The sequence below is a fragment of the Vollenhovia emeryi genome, unplaced genomic scaffold (genome assembly GCF_000949405.1).
Source record: "Vollenhovia emeryi isolate VEMERY1.0 unplaced genomic scaffold, V.emery_V1.0 DF939209.1, whole genome shotgun sequence".
Taxonomy (NCBI): domain Eukaryota; kingdom Metazoa; phylum Arthropoda; class Insecta; order Hymenoptera; family Formicidae; genus Vollenhovia; species Vollenhovia emeryi.
Genome location: NW_011967157.1, coordinates 727784 through 748389, shown reverse-complemented (window position 1 = coordinate 748389; position 20606 = coordinate 727784). Strand labels below are relative to the sequence as shown.

General features: G+C 47.0%; 3 protein-coding genes across 10 annotated transcripts in view; 1 reads left to right on the top strand and 2 right to left on the bottom strand.

The window, feature by feature from the left end:
• Positions 1-106: 106 nt before the first annotated feature.
• On the top strand, positions 107-17781 carry LOC105561301 (lysosomal-trafficking regulator). Of its 6 annotated transcripts, none has more exons than XM_012011159.1 (35): positions 113-1040; positions 1452-1690; positions 3069-3154; positions 3870-6634; positions 6729-6788; positions 7074-7228; positions 7307-7551; positions 7628-7797; positions 7863-8381; positions 8536-8640; positions 8713-9022; positions 9105-9259; positions 9346-9567; positions 9685-9881; positions 9987-10436; positions 10521-10841; positions 10919-11038; positions 11115-11315; positions 11410-11670; positions 11746-12133; positions 12200-12633; positions 12909-13141; positions 13222-13556; positions 13689-13912; positions 13989-14395; positions 14478-14544; positions 14624-14774; positions 14865-15005; positions 15137-15354; positions 15427-15610; positions 15714-15878; positions 15971-16107; positions 16257-16495; positions 16580-16858; positions 16931-17781. In XM_012011159.1, exons 1-35 carry the CDS (start codon positions 1034-1036, stop codon positions 17130-17132), a joined length of 10392 nt encoding a protein of 3463 aa, XP_011866549.1. In that variant the 5' UTR covers positions 113-1033; the 3' UTR covers positions 17133-17781. The 6 variants fall into 6 exon arrangements, with proteins under 6 accessions (XP_011866550.1, XP_011866551.1, XP_011866549.1 ...); XM_012011158.1 differs by having other exon boundaries at positions 8512-8640; XM_012011157.1 differs by having other exon boundaries at positions 113-1690.
• LOC105561302 (ankyrin repeat domain-containing protein 49-like) lies at positions 17476-19102 on the bottom strand. Its single transcript, XM_012011162.1, has 3 exons — positions 18601-19102; positions 18257-18417; positions 17476-18163 (listed from the first exon to the last, which is right to left on the bottom strand). Exons 1-3 carry the CDS (start codon positions 18743-18745, stop codon positions 17828-17830), a joined length of 642 nt encoding a protein of 213 aa, XP_011866552.1. The 5' UTR covers positions 18746-19102; the 3' UTR covers positions 17476-17827.
• Positions 19103-19406: 304 nt separating this feature from the next.
• LOC105561297 (ADP-ribosylation factor-like protein 6) overlaps positions 19407-20606 on the bottom strand; it is a 6403-nt gene continuing 5203 nt past the window's right edge. For all 3 annotated transcript variants that reach the window (XM_012011150.1, XM_012011152.1, XM_012011151.1), the window contains one exon: positions 19407-20350. In XM_012011150.1, coding sequence (XP_011866540.1) covers positions 20139-20350 — 212 coding nt within the window. In that variant the 3' untranslated portion in view covers positions 19407-20138. The remainder of the gene's footprint in view (positions 20351-20606) is intronic.

Here is a 20606-nt window from a genome sequence, read left to right as displayed (position 1 = left end):
TATTGTGAGACACTTTGCACACGGTGAATAGGACTGCAAGCTGAAAAAGGTCTTCAAGTTTTCATTTATTCCGGCTTATTTTACCGCGGATATCGGAAATGTTGTAAGACCTCACAATTAGAATTTGATTCTTCAATTAATTTTGCAATGCCAGATTTTATCTGCGGTAGAAAGCGGTCTAAACCTTGTTTGCGAATGACTCTTTCGTTCTTTCACACACGTACTTATCTATATATCCTAAGATATCATATAATATCTATTTTTAATTATTTGATATGGATTGCCGTTGGGTATTGCAAATGAAATCAGTGTCGTTCTCCGCGTCGCGACGGTGAGCCGCTAAAGAAGAGTCGTGGGCGCGTTACGGTACTTGAAAGATGTACCGAGAATCGTAATTAATACTCTTCAGTATTAATTTTCGTGGCGACATTTTAACGAAGTATTTAAGATCTGTTTCTCAATCCCTAGACTTGAGTGACGAGCGAACGAACGGGCGATCGGAGGGAGACTCGTCGCCTTAAGGCAGCGCGAAGGCGCTCGGACTTAAATTTTCTCACAATTTGACAAGTCGAATCCTGCCGGCAATCGAAACGTAGTAGGCCTGGCGACACATGGATCTGTAGGAATCGAGGAGGAGAGGTTCGCCAGGGAGGAAAACGACTTTGCGTTCTCGAGCTCGTCGCTCGAGTTTTATACGAGCGGACTGTCACATGCTTCGAGCAGCGATAACGAGGCACTGTCGTCGTGAGCGGCGCGAGAGCAAGTCGACAAGATAAGAATTGCCAGTGGCGGTAGATCGGATTCGTTCTGACCATCGCCGTTGTAGCAGCTTCGCGGGTTCGGCGGTACCGGTGGTGGTTTATCGGTAGCCGCTGGCAGAGGCGACAGCGGCGGCAGCGACGGCAGTGATTGTTATCGGGGAGCCTGTTAGATCCGGGGTTACCGCTCTCCATCGTTTCGTGAAGGCTCCCCGAGGCTCCCGAGCTTCCCCGCGGAAGGCTACGAACTGGTGGTCAATCGCGAATACGTGGGGATGTTATGTAAGCCATACTCGCGCTCGGTAAACACATTCGACACTCCCGCGTCGGGATCGGATTTGCGAGGCGCCGCAATGTTGCACAGTCGCGATGGTCTGATCGCAAAAACATTGATTAAATGAAGTCGAGTAAAATGCTCTTTTTTTTAAGTTGTGGTCTATTGATTCGTTTTCGCAAAGCGTTTGAATTAAAATGTCACTGAGACGCCGTTTCTCTTTGTATGTCACGTATATAATGTCCGTTCTCCCCGACTATGTACTGCAAATGTGAAGCAAATTCTAATTGTCAGCGTAGAGAGTATACCGGGCACACAGTCTCCGACCTTCGAGCGACGTACGAGACGAGACGTATCGATTATGCATCTCAACGCGTGTTGGCTTACACAGCGCGACGTGAGGAATCCCGGTCTTTCAGGTGATCAAGTTACCTGGTCGAAGGATGCACGTCAAAGGCGGCACGAGGACAATCTGTGCGCGTGGCTGAGCTTGGACGAGGCGAGTTACGAGGAAGATGCGCGGCTGAAGACCGAGGAGCCGGAGGAGGAGGACGAGAAGGAGCGTGACGAACGAGCTCCAGGGATGTCTACGGTGTCGATCAATAAGCTGCAAGTTCTATGGGACCACTTCATCCACGCCGAGCCCCAGAGTTACGAGGTATCGGCGCGGTTTCCGGGAGACCGACGCTCTCTCATGAGCCTCGGAGTTTTCTACCCTGTCGATTCCTTTTTCTCTTCCTCAAGCTCTCGCGAACTCGGCCGTTGAACAAAATTCGACGCGCGTGGGAATAAATTGTTGTTATTATCGTCAAGTTCAACACTAATCGAAGCTTATTGCATTTGGATCATTTCCGCGGCCGGAGATGTCGCGCAGTAGTGGCTTACGAAAGAAACGGATGCCCTACAAGTTATTTGTGCCCCACTTGTCGATACTTTGCGGAGGGCTTCGAAATAACACGCACCTTTCAGCTACAATCTCTCCAAAGTCTAATAACTGATTAACAAGGCACATTGTTTAATGTCTCCCATATATACGAAATTTTCTCGTAAAATTTAGCCCGAAAATTATGTAATCGTGAGACAACATGACATTTCAGAGAATTTAATGATTTTTTTTAATTTTACCATACATTTTACTAGTAATAAACTTAGTATACATTTTATTAGTAAAACGTATGATACAATTTCACAAAACTTTCATACAATTTTTCGAAATGCCATCTTGTTCAACGATTACATGATTTTCCGGGCGAAATTTAAGAGAAAATTCCCTTCGTGTGATAATGGAATTAAAAAGCCAGATAATTAGGTACAATTGTGTTCAACACGCTAACAAAATGTGACACGTACGTCTATTATTAACTTGATTTGCTGCAATTGCGAGATTTTGATTACGTAATTTTCCCTTAACGACATATTTTCATTTCAACCGGTTATTTCCATCGTGAATCACGCGTGTACGTGCTCGATCGCATGTCTACGGTAAACAGACTATTCGTCATACGCATACATTAAAAGATCGCTAGACAATCCCTATTTCTGTCGGCGGAGAATAGCGAAAATTCGGAGTGCTCCAGTTTCATATCTGAGGCTTTTTATTATGTTGCGAGTATCAGAGGCGGCGAGCGTGCCGCAAGTGTGTCATTTTGCAATGCTTAATCGTCGTGTTTTTCATTTTATGTCCGTTAAAATGTTGATTACTATATCGCACAGAGACGCGAGCAAATTATCTTTGTCAACTTTGGCAAGTAACGAACGTGGCAAGTAAACTCCCTCGCTTATCCGCTAGTTTTCGCTTCGATGCGATATTTTAATGTGGCTTGTTTTTTTTTCCTACGGATCGTATCGCGTCTTCTGAATTGCCGAAACTCGCGTTTACGGATTAAGAATAATTAGTATTAATCATTCTGCAAATTCTACATAACTGCTTTCGCCATTACACTCTTCTTCTTCCTTTCTTTTCGAAAGATATTTCGTTTCGTACAAATTCTGCTGATAGTCTGACAAGTATTGATATTACGTACAAAATGTTTCAGAAATCGTCCTGGCTTGATATATTTCTAGCGGAGTTGCTCGCGCAAATTAAAGAGGGCAAAGACGTGAAGGATGTTCTGTCTTGTTGGTGAGAATCTCACATTATTATTATTAACTTACAATATTAATCTACTTATTATCTCATGTGCGAATATTCCGCGCAATATTTCCCGTGAAGTTCACGCGATACTTTCTGGGAAGCGTATTCGATTACGCGTTTATTTTTATGACGCACTGCCTTTGCCTCAACCGCAGTATGAACATTCGATCGCACTTCTGCGGTTGCAGTCGAGAGCCTTTACAGTAGCCGACTTTCGATCTGGTAGCTCGTTCCATTTCTTTTCTGCCCCTTCAATCGCGCCTGTTAATTGCATTTTTTTAATGCCCATTTCCACCAGTGCGGGCTAACTGTGATCTCGGTTTAACTTACCTTTTATTTTTTTTCTAGTTTCAGGAATCAGATTTAAAGCGGGATCAAAGTGAATCTGCACTGGTAGAAATGGGCATTATTCAAACGTTTAAAATATCCGATTAAACTTAACAGCACGTTGATTACAGTGTTCACATGTATATACCGTAAAAAGCTATTGACCTGCGTATTTTGTATTCTGTTGTGAATCACTTTCTGATAAGCGCTGAATTTTCTTTTCTTTGTTCAACGTAAAGAGCGACGGTATCACGCGAGCTACTAGAAATAACAAATACGTACGAGCCGTAACTGCCGTATCTCACCGATAACTCACATCTGATAACTCGATCATTGAATGAGACAATAAAAAGTACATGCGTCCGTTTGTCTTCAGTTCGGTCGGCGTTGGCGGTGTGTCGACCCTCGTGGCCTGCGAATTGCTCTCGGACGTGCACGAGTTGTGCGGGAACAGGAACGACGGCGGCGAGCTGATCGGACTGCGAAAGTACCTGGTCCAGGATCGCGGCTGGCGTTATCTGGCGGTGCTGCATCTGCTGGGTGTACGCGGTCTGTCCTGCGGTCGCGAACTGGTCGCGCTGCTGGTCGCTCTCTATCAAGTCGCGTTCCAAGAAGGGGCCGATTCGGGCGCCGACCTTACCACCGCGTCGCAAAAGTCCGACGGCAGGTCGTCGACACGTAACCAGTATATAAGATTTCACTGTAACGACAACACTGTCGACACGGTGAATATCGTGCTGCATGCGAAACGCAAGAGCGCTAAAAGCTCCGGCCGCAGGCGTCTCTCCCACGAGGGCGGCGATACACCGTCGCGCAGGCGATTCGCGCGCCGACATGCCGTCGGCGCGGCGAGGATCCATCAGACCGCCGGTCACAGGCAGAAGCAACCGTCGTCGGTTCTGGAAGCGAGACGCAACACGCCGGAGGACGAGACGAGCAGCGAGTGCGAGCCGTCGACGGACGGCGTCGATCCGGCGCGTTCTCTCACGCTGAAGATCCGCCTGAATCCGATGGACTTTGAATACTTCACGTCGATCGTCAGGAGCGACGAGGAGCAGAAGTGGCAGGCCGAGCTGTACGAGCTGCCGCCTCGTCCCGTGAGGAAAACGCCGCGCGATTACATCGACGAGAGGATCCGCGACGTGCTGGACGCCGATATCAGCAACTTCGAGATTAGTTTGCTGATCGTACAGCTGCTGCAGGGCTTGCGCGACTACGATACGCCCGCCGAGCAAACGCCCGCCGTGCAGGTCCTGAAATTCGCCCTGGACACGCTATGGTCGCTGCAGTTCGGCATAGACGGCAGCGGTTTGAATGGCACGGAAAGCGCGACCCTGAAGGCAGCGGCTGCCAGGCTGATGCTGACGGCTCTGGAGCGCGCTTTAAGGGCCGACGAGCCTACCACGGCGGTGATTCACAACGGCCTGCTGCCGATGACCCTCAGATTGCTGGAGAACGCCTGCGGCAAGCCGGTGAACGCGCTGGAGCCGGAGGAGGGCTCGCTGCTGCAGGAATTCATCTTCGCTACCATCTACGGGATCGTCACGTTTCTCTATTGTCTGCTGCACCAACGTGGCGGCAGCGTCGACAAGCTGTCGGATTTCCTCGAGCTGTTTCGGCTGTTCGTCGAGAGTCAGGACGGCAGGCTCGTCGAGAGGACGATATTCGCGATCGTCGATCTGCCCAGCGTTGACCCGACGAGGTCGATAGCGCGGGCCGAGAAGATAATCGACATAATAGGCGCGCTGACCAGCGGACTGAAGCGCGTCCGTCGCGACCTCTCGCATGCCACACAGTGCCACAGGACCAAGCACAAATCTTGCATCGACCACGTTCAGAGTCACCACCACTCGGACGTGCTCGGGGCGCCGTACTCCCAGTCTATCGTCGGCGTGGCCGACAAACAGGCGTGCTGCGTCTCCTCGTTGTTCGCGACGCTCACGAGCCTGCTAAAGGAATCTCATCTATTCGCGAGCGAGCTGCAGGTGAAACTGATCGGAATAATCACCGCCGCGGGCACGTGCTGTTGCCTCCCGCCCAAGACACTCCTCTCGAGCGTTGTCGCCTGCCTCCGGAAACGCGACCCCTCGACGTACGCGCCAGCCGTCGCGTTCCTGGAGCGTACTCTCTTCAGAGAACTGGGCGCTTACTCGACGACGGATACGTGCGACACTTGCGACAGACCGGTTAATTATTCGTGGAACTTTCTGGAGTTGTACATCGATTTGCTGAGCCCTGACGATCCGAGACTCTGTTACATCGTCATGGCGCATCTGCTGAAGGTCACACCCGGCTCCCGCTTTCACGTCAGGGAGCAACTGCTCTTCAGAGTCTTCTACCCGACTTTCCTGCGCGCGAAAGCGCGCTACACAGCCGATAAAGGCAACGCGACGGCGAGGTTCCTCCTGCAGTCTAGCATGTCCGTTATATCGTGTTTGATCGTGAATCTGAAGATGTGCGAGAAATTCATGGAGACAAACGGACTGCACGAGATACTGTCTCTAATAGCGGACGCGGCATTCACCAGGAGCGTTTACGCTCTACTTGAAGTCACCGTGACTGTAGAGATCTGGAGGGTTTGTAAGGAACTCAACGGTACGGAGAGCATTGAGGCGCCGGCTACCAAGTTCCTCTTTGAGACCCTCGACAGAGAAACGAACGGATTGCTCGCCAGCTTGCAGTGCCTCAAGGAACTGCGAGTGGACCAGCAGGGCGAGAAGGAGCTGCCCGATGTGCGTTCTGACTATCAAAGCGCTGAGTTGTCTGCTCTGAAAGATTCGAGGCCGCAGACCGCTGAGGTGGCGGCTGAAGGTCTCGATGATACAACTCTACCGCAACTGCCTGAAAGTGATATTCATCGCGAACAACCAGAGAGCAAGACTGACACGACAAATGCCGCAGCGATTCCCAATTCGTTCGAGAAGTCTCACTTTGTTATCGAGGAACCTGCCGAAGTGTGCGACGATGCGCCGTACAACAGGTGCGGCCTGCATCAAGCTAGTGCAGCGTGGAGGGCCGCCGCGGGAGTAGCGCTGTGCAGCCCGAAATTCCGCACTGAGCTGTCGGCGCACTCGGTATCCAGGAGATCGTTGCGTTTGTTCAAGTTGCTAACTGTGGGCATCGCCACGGACAGTATTGAAGGTAGTTGCGACATGTGGAATGAGATAACACCTGAAAAATCATTGTTAAAAAATTATTAATGAATCGTATCGTATTTCTTTCCACTTCTCTTCAGATAAGCCGGCGCACAAGCTCTTCGAGGCCCTGATTACGTGCTGCCTGATATCTCCGTTGTGTAAGTGTATTCGTGTTACGAATGCGATTAATAAAGCGCGTAACACACACGTCGATTACGTATTCATATACATATATATATGTCGCTCGTGCAGCTGCGGCGTTATAATCCGAAGATGTTTCGCGCGTCAGAAAAACAGTTCAAAGAACGTGGGCGGATGGTAAACGTTACTCCTGAAATCTCGGTCACGTCTAATTACACGTGGAAATTTATCTTATTTGTTTCCCAACTTTTATCCGTCGCTCTCGCCCGATCCTGTGTAACGACAAGCGTTCTGTGGTGTAGATGATTGCGATATTGTCATGGAGTTAGCAAAGACGCTGATGAGCACCGGAATAACCCTCGGCCGTGGAGTAGCTGTGATAGTGGACGCGATGTTGAAGGTCTCTATGCTGAAGCCGGCGCAGGAAAACAGCATACAGCAACAATCGCGTCCCAGAGTGCGTGCTGATAGTGTTTTGAATCTTGACGCAAGTCGAGAACATTGAATATTTATTAACGCAACTATTTTATCACAGCTACCAACCGTGTCGTTGGAGACTCTACCGGATTACGGCGCGGAAGACAGCAGTACCGGCGAATATGTGACCGCTGACGATGGATACGAAGCGGACATTGAAGTGCCTGGGAAAAATACCAACAACAACGCCCCCAAGAAAAGCAGCAGCCCTCTTGGACCTGTGATAGAGCCGAGGGGTCACGCCAATGCGCATCCTGCTCTGTGTTCATTGGCAATAGACCTTTTAATTCATTTCAGCGAACAGTAAGTCCTCAACAACTTTTTGCGAATATATCTGTCGACGCGTTATATTATTTTACTTTATGAAATCCTTTTACAGGGGCTTAGATTTCGAGAGAGGATCGATAATAACTGGTGGATTACGAAGGGTCACTCTCACTTGCCGAGAAAGTGTCTCGAGTTGTGCCGCCCTCGCGGCCTCGGGAACCATTATGAAGATACTGAATGGTTTTAAAGGTGTATTTACGGATAACGATCCGCGATATCGAGGTAGTTTTAGCACAAGGAAAGTGTATTCGCAAAATATTAGCATGCTGTATAGCGAATTTTTACAGACCTGCAGCACGCGGCGTTGGAAGTTTTCACATTATTGGCGACACAGTCAATCTCACCGACGGAGTTAGTTGCGTATCTGTCGTTTTTCAAAGTGAAGAAACCGCCGCTGTTGCCCTTGCTGGAGCCATTGTATCACTTGGTGCTGGCCGCGCGGCCTCAGCCAAATTTCATCCTGTCGTTCCCCGCGCAATACGACGTGAAGACGTCGCCGAAGATCCAGACGGAGGAGCATAAGAATTTGGAGAAAGCTGAGAACCTCGTGAACAATTTTCGAAAGAAGCATCTTGCCGCGGGAATTTGCAGTCCATGGTCCGTGCATGCAACGTGCCTGCCCGTCGGGCCGGAACTTGCTTGGTCGGTGTGGCTGCACGGTTGCTCCGCTTCAATGTGGTTGAGGATAGAAAGGGGACTATCAGTCGGCGGACGTACGACTGCTCATAGCACTTCTCCGTTGCTTAATTCGGATAGCGAGAGTCTGTCAGACTGGGGCATTCTTTCTGATGATTGGAGTCGGGACGGTTAGTAGAGAGAGAGAGAAAAAACTATTAATAATCACATAAACAATTATGTTCATTGTCCCTAATTACACCGGTAACAATAAGTTCGTTATTTCTCATTTGGACGCATTCACGAAATTGTCACAAAAAGATGAAATATCGATACTTGTTCCAGTCGTGGCAGGTTCTGTGTCGCCACCCATGCCAACGTCAATAATACATTTGATGTCCATTGGATTCGAGTCGTTGGTTTTGGAAACCTGGCTCGATCTGAGATCAGGTGATGCTCATTTAGAAAATTCGTTAATTGTCAATGAAGTTCGAAAGCTGACGTTAATTTCATCATTTCTAGATAAATTAATCTTACGACTCACTCGACCGGACGATAAGATAAACCGAACGATCTCCGAAACTTCGATAAACGGCATGCTTCCTTCGGGATGCTGGCATCATTTGACGTTAAACATTAAAGATACTGTCTTGAATAAGCGCAGTGCTGTGGTTGAAGTTACGCTCTGGGTGGACGGTTGGAAAGAGGTCAATGCTCAATTACCGTTTGACGGTTTACTGGTGAGAAAGCCTGGTACTACGTGTATTTTGTTAGGTCAAATTGGCTCGAGCAGTATTGGCGCTTGGTACCTTGGGAATTTAATGATTTTCAGGTATATTATTTTGTTACTCAGCATCCAAGTGATTCATACGTAACAGAATCATTTATATGTCTCATTCGACTGCTATTCGCAGATGTCCAGTATTTACGAAAGAGCGTGCATTGCATCTGGCTGGTCTCGGGCCGAACTACACCAACTTGGCGGATTGTATTTTAAACACTGTGAAACCTGACTTTGCACCCCTCATTGCGTCCGGCGCATTGAATGGCGTTCGTGAAGTCAGATACGGTTAGCAATGTATTGCAATTAACAGATGTACTGAACAGCCTAATTCTATAACTTGAGACTTTAATATTCACTTTTGCGCATTGCAGAAGGAGGTAAATTTGATTTGAGCCGGCGAAAATCGTACGGTGGCACTTTTCTGAGGCACGCCGTCGAGACGGTGGTATCAGAATCGAAAATCGACTGGGACGTCGTTATGGACGTGACAAACTCGCATCTTGGGGAACTGCAAGATAATTTGCTTCTCAGTTACGAGGCTCAAAATCCTAACGTCCTACACTTGTATCCTCAAGCTGTCGCTAATCCTGCTGGTAAGTGACGCACCACTATTGATATCCAACTGAGACTGTGCATTTTGTAATGTCACGAGTTATGTATAATAATTTATTTTATTGTGGTGTATTATATTGTTATCGTTGCTTCTATAGTTGTTGTGAGAAGTATCTTTCCGGGCCAACCAGGTTTCAGAGTAGTTTCGGTCCCGGAGCACAAAGTATCGCAGCAACCGCCTCTATCGATATCTCCGATTGTATCTACTCGCTTAGAGAGCCAGCAATATCGAGGCCTCGTACCCGCGGCAATTCTAGTGGGCGGTGTACCAGTGTTTTCATATCTTTTTGCGAGAGTAAGTACTTTTTCGCAGGTACTTAATAATTTTACAAAGATTAATTAAAAAATAAACGATAAGAGCGTCTGCGCATTCTCTCTAAACATTCATGAATCCTTGCAGGTGGTCGAATTAAGCTCCACCGAGGAAGAACAAGCCCTGGCTCTGTCCATAATCCTGCATCTTGTCCGCAGTGATTCAGAACTTCTGAACCAATACCGATCGGACGGCGGGACGTCACTGATTCTGCGTGTTCTAGAATCGTCTAGGTGCCACGCAGGGAGACACATTCTAAAGGCGATACTGGACGCGGCATGCGACAGCTCCATCATTATCAAAGATATCGGCAGCGGTAACCATTCAGTCTCACAGAATTGCGAAGCCGTCATCATAGACCCGGGGCTGATCAAAGGCGCTCTTACCGCGTGGAGAGCGTGGGTTAAATACGACACGTTGAATTTACTGTTGCAAGCGTTACTACTCTTATTGCGAGACCAACATTCGCATCGTGAATTCAACGCGTCGCAGTTAAACAGGGTCGGTGTCGTGGATACGATTCTTACTTTGTGTAAGGTAAATAAAGTAATTCGTACATCAAAGAACACACATCTGCACATAATCAGGTATACTTCAATATGTGATTTGTATACTTTATAGGAACACTTTATGTACGAAATGCACGAAGAGGAGAATACCGTGTTGGATTCGAATACCGGAATTGCCATTGTAGAACTGATGCGCGCCTTAATGGGTGCACCGCCCGAATTTGCTCATTTGGTCGCCATCACCGATTACCTGGTCCTCGTTCATCAAGCCTCAGAGACTTACGTCACTCACTCGCGACATAATATCTATTTTATGCTGCCACAACTCAAGGAGAGGAATACGAGCTCGAGAAGGAGCGATACTGCCATTTCCGACGACTCGATAGGCATGGTGGAGAACAGCAAACTGAACAAGGCGTTAACAAACGAGCAGGTGATGATTTTTGCCGAGAAATTTCTTTGTCTGTGAAAATTATGCGAATATTATATTTGATCGTTTATTACTTCCAGATTCAAAAAACGCGAAGTCCTAAGAAGAAGGACCGCAAAAACGTGCTGTCGTCGGATAATACTAGTGCGGGAGAAGATTCCGGAATTGCGGGTAGCGACGGATCCAATCCTCAAAGCAATGTATGTGTAATGAAGAACGTAAAATCGTGATACAACAAAATTTTATGTAGGTATTGCTTATTCGAATATTATTTAGGAAAGGCAATCGACATACGCGGATGAAAGGAGAGCCTGTCAGGGCTTAGTCTGCGAGGGGCTGTTACTATTGTTGAGAGATGCTGTAAGAGTATTGCCAGACTGCCAAGTTGGATTAGTGCTGAAGCACGTTTTGAGAGCTGAACTGCTGTTAGTTTTAGCCAATGATCCTGATAATCGCGTACGCACAGCACTGATCAAGGTAAATAATTTCTTAATGTAATATACGCCACGTAACTTCTCCCGAAACCTGAAGCAAATGAAATGTTTCACTAGTATCTTGTGATATCTTACAGGTGATACAAACCTACCTGCAACGCGCTAGCGATGAGGAAGTTAATAAGTTTATAAAACAGAAGTATTTCATGCATTTAGGAAATCAGATAGCTTTGTATCCCGGAAGCGAGTCGCTGATTGTCGCTTTAGAAAACTTAGCTCTACGAGGACCAACGCTAGCGGCGATGCCGCCGTTAATGGCGATGATTGCAAAGGCCGCAGGCTCTGATTCAAACGTTGTCAGGCCAATAATATCGTTTGTCACTGACATAATAGCAAAGGTACGGGAGTGAAAAACACGGTAGCAGCTCCGGCGTACAAATAGATGCGGTCGTACAAATTGATTTTCATTCCAGAACACGAGTGCGCTGAGAGTGCTGCTGGAGCAAGGTCTGATCGAGTCGATGGCACAAGCCCTGGTCGCGATCGCGCATAAAGGTACCTCGTCTTCCCTTCACCGGGACATTCACGTACTGTTCGTAGCGATCGCGACCAAGCTTCTAGAATTACCGGGAAATCATCAGATGCAGGCGGTGCTAGATCTACACATGATACTCGATTACATGGAACTGTCGGAGAAGTTACGATGCCGCGTGAGCTCGACTTGCACGGCCGTAAGAGACGCCCAAGTTGCGCTATTCGACGGAGAGTTGGACCTGCTCACGACTAAAATGTCGAATCCTTCGGGATTCCGTCTACGCAGCACGGCTTCCTACTTGGCCTCAGCGTCTTACTTTACCTCGGGTAATTGCAGTACATAAAAGATTTTTCGACACTTGTATATTTATATTTAAAAAAAATTTTTCTCAGTTCTCACGACATCCAGCGAGCAGAGCGATCACGGGTCCCGTTCGTCTAGTTACGCAAACTTTCACACGAACTCGCCCCCGGTGCTACGCGAGCCTAGTAAAGGAGAATTGAACGATCGTTTTCGCATTATCGTGACACGTGCATGTGAATTTATAATGGCCGCCGACGCGTCGCCGTCCGTCAACGAATTGCAGCTAACGAGAAGGCTGTTTTCCATTCTTCTGCACGGCCTGTGTAGCCCGCTGGAGAAGAAAAATCACTGGGGTAACACGTGGTCCGTCAGATCCGCCTTAAGGAAGTACACGGCCAGAATTATGGTATGGTTGCTGGAACCGCATCAGAGTATCAATACGAGAATATACGCCATCAGATCTCTAATGGAAGAGCCAAGAGCTCGTGAAATCTTGTCGTGTATTCTGGAAGTTCACCCACAGGTATTTGTGTTAATTAACTTAGTAAAATAAATTTAAACAAAATATTCCCCATTTTACGCATTTTTTACCCGAAGTTATCTATCTACATTGAAATATAGATTACCGAAACGGTTTACTGTTATGACCCTTCACTCGGACAACTTTTAATCTTGCAATCAACTTCTTATAAAACCGTGGCGTACACGGGACACGAAAAGTGGGATCGAGACTCGTCTACGACCGCTCTTACACGGAGCCAAGATGTGAATTATTATTATCTGCAATGTTGTGTCTAGATGGAGCAAAAGTTTACCGTGTTCTTCTGGGACCTGTTGCAAAAGCGGGACGAGATGCCGAGTGCCGACGCTAGGGTGTGTGCAGAGTTGAGAGAGGCCCTGCGCGTATGGAACCTCGCCAAAGGGATAGAACAAGCTAGTCCCGAAGTGTGGAATGACGAGTTAGCCTTGCTACGTCGAGATCTGCTCCCAGATCAAGATATTTGTATCGACAATTATCCCGCGATTTTAAGGTAGCGCGCGTCTATCGCATTCATCCTGGAAATCGGAAATTTCGTTGGAAAGTTAATAAAACAATGTAATTTCACGTTAGAATCGGCAAGAGGTTCGACACGTTGGCGAAGCAGCTAACCGAAAGCGCCATGACTATAACGCGTTCGGTTGTGGAAGAGCAAAACCGCGAGCGTAAAGTATTGATGGAGCAGCTGAAACACACGCGAGCATTGGAGGCTCAGGCGGTGGCCAGATGGAGAGACATAGCCAAGCGACTAACACACGAACGGGCGCCGTGGCACTTTCCCGAGAGCTATCCGAAAAATTGGGAGTTGGATCCAACTGAGGGTCCGGCTAGAGTCAGAATAAGACTTCAGAGGTGTCACCTGAATATTGACAAGAAATTCGTTTTGCCTGAATATCAAGATGGTTTAGGTGTGTCTACAACGTAATAAGTATTATAAAATATTAAAGAGTTTGTCTCTGAATGTCCTTATTAACGCTCACGTATACGGTAAAGTTTAGTAGATTGGAGAAACTCGTATTTCAATCTTGGATATTTTGCAGCGTCTTCTAATGCCGAAATGCCTTTATCGTACTTATTTACGAGCGCTCGTGAGGACACCAATACTGCGGCTCTAATCGAACGGTTGCACACGAGTGAGAAAATACGTAAGATGTCGCAGGCGAAAGTAGTTACACCCAGGGCCGAATTAGCCGGGGAAGTCCTTATTGGCGAGACGTGCGTGTATTTCGTTCCGGACAATCCCGATATGCCATTACATACGGACGTGGGTCCCTTTGTTTCTTATAATTGTAAAATTTCACGGTTAACCAGCAAGACTTCTTAACCATCGTTGATTGTAGATAGCATTGGGTGGTTTCGATTTGGCTGTGGCCGGTGGTACTGCTTGGCGTCTCGAGGACATTCGAGAATTGCACAGAAGAAGATACCAATTGCAGGAGAGAGCCATCGAAATCTTTCTCATTACTGGTAGAACGTACCTGCTGGCATTCAACTCGGCCAAGGAAAGGGACGAATTCACGACGGAGCTGTCCGCTTGCAATTTACCCAGGCGAATCCCCGGCGACGACTTGGGAGAGGCTCTAGCCTTGTGGAGGAGTGGGGCGCTCACTAATTGGGAATACATAACTTGCTTGAACAAACTGGCAGGTCGCTCGTACAACGACTTGATGCAATATCCCGTATTCCCGTTTGTCCTGGCAGATTACGTCAGTGAGAAGATCGACTTGAATAACCCGAAAATTTATCGGTAAATAATATGGAAATTACGTGGCGCACACGTTCGAACGTCTCCAACACACGCGAATACACTTGTGAATGTATTTTTACAGGAATTTTAAACGACCGATGGCTGTGCAAGATAAAAAGAACGAGCAACACTACATAAATAATTATAATGTAAGCCACTTCGAGTGATAATCGTTATTGTTTGACGTTTTGTTTGTTGTATCACTAATAATTTTATTTTTATACACAGTATTTGAAACAAACTTTAACAGAAGGATTTAATCTAATTGCCTTAAATCAAGGACCATTCCATTATGGCTCTCATTATAGTAATTCTGGAACTGTATTACACTTTTTGGTACGGCTTCCACCGTTTACTAGCATGTTCCTTTGTTATCAAGGTAGTTATCATCTTTTTACAGAAAAGATTATTCTTTTGCTATGATATTTATCGAAAGACTGATCATTGTTAAAAAAAACTGTTCTTACAGATAACAATTTTGATATTCCCGACCGAACATTTCATGCATTGGCTACCACATGGAGATTAACTAGCTGCGATTCAACGACGGACGTGAAGGAATTGATACCCGAATTTTTCTATTTGCCTGAGTTTTTATTAAACTTTGAGGGCAAGTCCCAATTTACTGCATTTAAATTTTATCATTCATTAATTTTTCATTTAAATTTAAATTTTTAACTTAAAAATATGAAGTAATACGTGCATTAATAACAAACAATAACACGTTTACGTGTATTGCAGGATTCAATTTCGGTGTTCGACAAAATGGTAACAAAGTCGGAGACGTTGAATTGCCGAAGTGGTGCGGCGGCGACGCACGTCTATTTATCTTGGCGCACAGAGCCGCGCTGGAATCTGACATTGTGAGGGAAGTATTGCCATATTGGATCGATCTCGTCTTTGGATTCAGACAGACCGGGAGACCGGCAATAGAGGCCATAAATGTCTTTCACCCGGCGGTACGTGCTCTTGCGTTATCACAGCGTAACTTTGAACGAATGACTATTAAACAGCTCGTTCCGCGCATTTAGACCTATTACGGATTCGACGTAGAGCAGATAACCGATCCCTTGGAGCGCCAGGCCTGGGAAACCATGGTACGAACTTATGGCCAAACGCCCGCGCAATTATTCAGAGCTCCTCATCCGTTGATTCAAAATCTCGGCAATATAACGCTGTCTAATCAGACGCCGCAGGTTATCGAAGGGATCGATGGTGATTATTTTTCATGTGGTTTTTAAACCGTTAATCTGTCAGCGTTAATACCGAATCGCGTGTTGAATCCGTTAAATGTTGCAACTGTCTGATGTAATCGCAGGTATAAAATGGGGAAACTACGTGGGCGCGCCTGGCAACGAACCTGTGTTGTGTTGGAAACTTAAACACAAAACTCCGCTAGCTTCTCTAGTTCCTCTAGCGACCGGTGACGTTTTCGGTTTGCCTAATCACACCACGCTTCTCCTCGGTTATACCAAGGAAAAAGGTTACTGATTCATATCACGATTGTTGCATACGGTAACGCTCTTTGTACAACTCGAGGCTTCAAATGTGAACGAAAGCATTTTATGTGATCAGGTAGCAGCATGTTGAGCGGTATGTCTGTATTGGGTGTCGCATTAGCGTCGTGGAGCGGCACAGATGGAATTGCTAGATTAAAATGTAAGAAGGAACAGCCGCCAAAGCCTCTAATTAAATCTTCAGGCCTCGATCCCGTAAGTATCTTAACGCGCATTTCGCAGTGAATAAGACGCCGTCGAGAATTAAATAACAATAAAAGAGGAAGAAAACAATTTGCAGGATTATAAAAATTATTTCTTTTTTTAAGTGGAACATTAAATATGTACGTGCAACTGTTTCTCAGATCACGACGTTGGCGTCTACTCCCGACTGCGGGCAGCTCTGGGTTGGACATTTATCAGGCAGAATCACGGTGCATGCGTACACCATAGGGAGTACGGGTAAAATCGAGTTCAGTTCAGCGTCCGCGACAGTACTTTTGGCTCACAGCAGTCGGGTGACGGTGATATCTCTGTCACGTACGTTTAGCGTCGCCTGTTCCGGCGATGGCAGTGGCGTCATTGTTATTTGGGACTTGAACAGGTATGCGGCACTCGGAAATAAATTTCGCGCGTTTAAGCACGGGGGAGAAAAGAGTCGCATTTGTATATTTTTATTTTTAAACAGCCTAACGTACGTGAGGTCAATAGTCCGTGACCAAGGTTACGCGATACATCTCCTGTGTATTAGCGAGACGCTCGGGGATGTAGCCGCTACTTGTGACATTCCCAGGTCGGAGCACAACGCGAGCAACAATCAGTCCGAATTAACGGTGCATACTGTAAACGCGAGGGCCGTGGGCTCCATTTTATCGAGAAGACGCGTAACGGCACTCTGTTATAGCAACGCACCGGAGGGTGTTTCGGTCAATGTCGTCGCAACCGGCCTAGACAACGGAATAATAAGGTACGAAACACGTGCGTAGCTTTACTAAAACGAACAATCGTTGAACGAAAGTGTCCCCCCCTGATGATGCAGATTGTGGAGCAGTTGGGACCTGCAGTTAGTCAGGGAAATTTCAAGTAACGCGAGAGGTTGCGGCGCGATAATCGCCGTGGCGTGGCCTCTGGATCAGCATCATTTGTACGCGGTCACGGAGGACTCCACCGTGCTCATTTGGGAGGGGTCTAAGCGTCTCAGCAACGGCACTCCGAAATTCGTCAACTTGACGTCGTACTAATCTGTAGAATCATCATCCCAACCATTTAAACGGGAAGAAATGGCGTACCCATTGGGACGAGAGCTTATATATAAAGAAAGAGAGCTGGATTGGAAGCATAAACACGAGATTATTTTCTACATTACGGTTGTAATGTTTATGCTAACGTTCAGCTTCCTTGTAGCATTTCTTAATATGATTTCCTGATGTGTAATTGGAGCTTCTACTTCGTTCCGCGTTATTATGTAAGAAACAATGTATTCGTCTCGGCTAATCGCATTTATCCTCTCCCTCTCTCTTTATTTTTACCCCTAGTTGTAATCATGACAACGTATTGAAGAAGAAAGTGAACAATATGCCGAAGTATTATTTTTATCGATTCTCCCGATATAATACGAGTGTACACCCGTAATTATATATTTTGCATTATATTTTTATATAAATTTTTCTATGGATCATGCATTCGTATAGATTGTACATCTCATTGGTCAGTGCTATAATTTATACATATAAATTTTTATAGGGTAATTACATAATGCAACATAATACACGACAGACGCGTTTGTACGAACGAACGTTTCTCCAATGTTTGCATTCCTCTCGCTGATACCACTATGCAAATGTATGTATATATGTATATGTATATCGAATAAATCTTCACTGCATTAGGGCGACGTCTCATTTATGTCCAGCGCACAAACCCGCAGTTGTTTACCTCAGATCTCGTTCAGGCAGGGCTCAATTATCTCGTACATGGGATAATACTTCGTCATCCTCCTCGCAATCTGTTCCGCCGTGTCTCCGGTCGAGTTAGCCAGATGGGGATTCGTGTCGGGGTGCAGCAGAAGGAGCTGCAGGACGGGGGAGTTGTGCGAGCTCGCGGAAGCCAGGTGTAATGGCGTTTGTTCCCCCTTGCTCTTCGCATTCACGTCCGCTCCGTTTGCGATCAGGGCCTCGACGCACTTCGTGTTGTTCCAGCAGCACGCAGAGTGCAACGGCTGCCACTCGTCTTGAGTCCTGGCGTCTACTCTCGCCCCGGCTTCGAGCAGATGCTGTTAAGACAGAGACACGCGGTACACGGCCGTCGCTTCGAGCGATTTCGGAGGCGCTGGGGCAAGGAGGTGATCTCTCCTTCGTAAACCTACCTCGACGACTTCCACGTTATTGCCGTAACACGCCCTGTGAAGCGGAGTATAGCCGTCCTTGTCCGTGGAGTCCAGTAAGAGGCGGTTTTTGAGCAATAATCTCTGAATTTCCTCCAGATCTCCCTCCTCGGCGGCGCTCAATATCGCCTTCGCGTCAGGCTCTGGGGCGGAAGAAAGACACGCTATAAAGACGCACATAGACGCGGAGAGAGAAGTTAACGCGGTAGAAAGTGTCTCGGGGGCCCCTCGCGAGACGTAGACACGGGATTTCATTGCCTCCGGTAGTCGCGGACGCGGTCAGCTTTCGAGTTGGTCGCGGTGGACACCGGTCGGGAGATCCTAACCTCTCGCATTGCGTTCCGCCTCGACACCGTCGTCGTCGTCCTCCCAGGCGCTCACTTGCATCCGCTCGCTACGCGGGCTGCTGAGAATCTTGTCGCGTATCGCCTCCAGGTCTTGCAACTCGTCGTTCTCCTCGTCCGACGACATACTCGTCTCGTTTCAAGCCGCATCAGCTGAGCGACTCTCCCCTGCCTCGCACGTCAGCTGTTCGCAGCGTGGAAGCACGTGCGAATCTGAGAGAGTCCGTGCACCTGTGACCTGGTCCGATTGTTTGTCAATTTTACAAAATGGACTTTGTTAACAAAACGGATTCCTATTGTAGCATTAAACGTATTAAATTTGAAATATTATTAATGTTTCTATGTATATGTGTTAATATTTCTATCAAATTATTGTTACACAATAGGCTTGTTGTCTGTTGCTACACTGGTGAACTAGTGCAACAAGTTAGAGTAGGACAAGTATATTTTTTCTCATTCTAGCTTACTGCACTATTCACCAGCGCAGCAATAGAAAACAAGCCTCTTGCTACACACACGTGGCAAAATGTGAACATTAATTGGCTACGTATAGTAGTCGATGTTCACGTTTTTTAATGTCCACACCAGAGCGTATCGCATTCGAGGATCACCTAAAACTTGGCCGTAGCAGCTCTCTCAGGCTTCTCTCTGTGTATAACTAGAAATCTCGCCAACGAGGAGATTCAATCGAAATAGCCTTATTCGATAGATACTCCTTTGTGCATTCGCGACGCATTCCACGGAATAAAAAGTACGATAGGAGAGGATCATTAACTGAATCAATCTCGAACTGTGTAATGATTCTCCGATCGGCATTTATTTTGAATAGATCATTATTAAATATCTCCGCAAAGCTCGCAGATTATGAAACTATTTACGAAACTAACATATTTCGAAGCGCGTTGTAAATCACCGCGGCCGCGTCCCTGCAGTCACACTGCGCCAGCCATTTTTAACGTACGTACATATAGCCCAGTGAAAATTGATTTGTCGATCGAGGTCGAAACGATGTCGAATCGACGTCAATGTGACGGTGTCAAGAGGCTTATTTTCTGTTGTTACACTGGTGCAATAAATTAGAGTAAGACGAGTATGACATTTTTTATCATTCTAGCTTACTGCACTGGTGAACCAGTGCAGCAATAGAAAACAAGCCTAATTCGACATCGATCGACGTCGAATCATTTCTCACTAGGAGGTACGTTGTATTTACGCACACGCTTCTCTAATTTTCTGGACGGAATTGCGTCGAGCTCGCAACGGTATTTCCCAATTGAACCTCGTCGCGAGATTCTCCTTACGCTATAAATCACGCGGATACAGCGCGAAACTATCGTAGGCCGTTTTCGGAGCGAGTCTTCCCTCGCGATAACAATTTTACGTCGGAGTTTTGCCTTCGCGGTACGAGAGCCCAATTTCGGGAGGAGGAGAGACGTGACGTGAGAAATACCGACGTGTAATTGACGTGAAAATTAAGCTATATGGAGAGATCGACGGAGAGGTCGGCGCAACGGCGCGATTTATCTCCTGTTGATGAATATATCGCGAATCTGGTCCGTCAGCCACTCGATCGCCGGCTGCAGGCCCTCGCCGGTCAGCGCGTTCGTCGCCCGTATGTGCCAGGGCTTGTTCTGTATCCGCTCGAGCCCCAGCCCGGCGACCAGTTTCACAGTGGTCAGCGAATCGGGCAGGTCCATCTTGTTCGCCAGGAAGAGAATGGGAATCTTGCGGCCTGAAACATTCGCGAATTACTTTCTGATCCGAGCTTGTCATTTTAATCTGGATCATTTTGACTCTCTCGTCTCAGCCCTGGGGCTCGACTCTCGAATATATTCGAAGGAGAAACGTATGCGAAAATTCTGCTCTTACAGAAAAGTTGCGAGGTGATTGGCCGTTCGCATGGCTTTGACCAATCGACTTTCAACTACTCTGTCAGAGTAGAACGTTCGTTTCTTCTTCAGGCCTGTGTCCATGATGCTAGAACTTGG

Coding starts and splice junctions, on each gene's coding strand:
- LOC105561301 (XM_012011156.1), top strand. CDS start 1,394: ATGCATCTCAACGCGTGTTGGCTTACACAGCGCGACGTGAGGAATCCC. Junction 13,142..13,221: donor AATTATCCCGCGATTTTAAG/GTAGCGCGCGTC, acceptor ATTTCACGTTAG/AATCGGCAAGAGGTTCGACA. Junction 15,355..15,426: donor TAAATGTCTTTCACCCGGCG/GTACGTGCTCTT, acceptor CCGCGCATTTAG/ACCTATTACGGATTCGACGT.
- LOC105561302 (XM_012011162.1), bottom strand. CDS start 18,745: ATGTCGTCGGACGAGGAGAACGACGAGTTGCAAGACCTGGAGGCGATA. Junction 18,418..18,600: donor GGCGGAACGCAATGCGAGAG/GTTAGGATCTCC, acceptor CTTCCGCCCCAG/AGCCTGACGCGAAGGCGATA. Junction 18,164..18,256: donor ATAACGTGGAAGTCGTCGAG/GTAGGTTTACGA, acceptor CTGTCTTAACAG/CATCTGCTCGAAGCCGGGGC.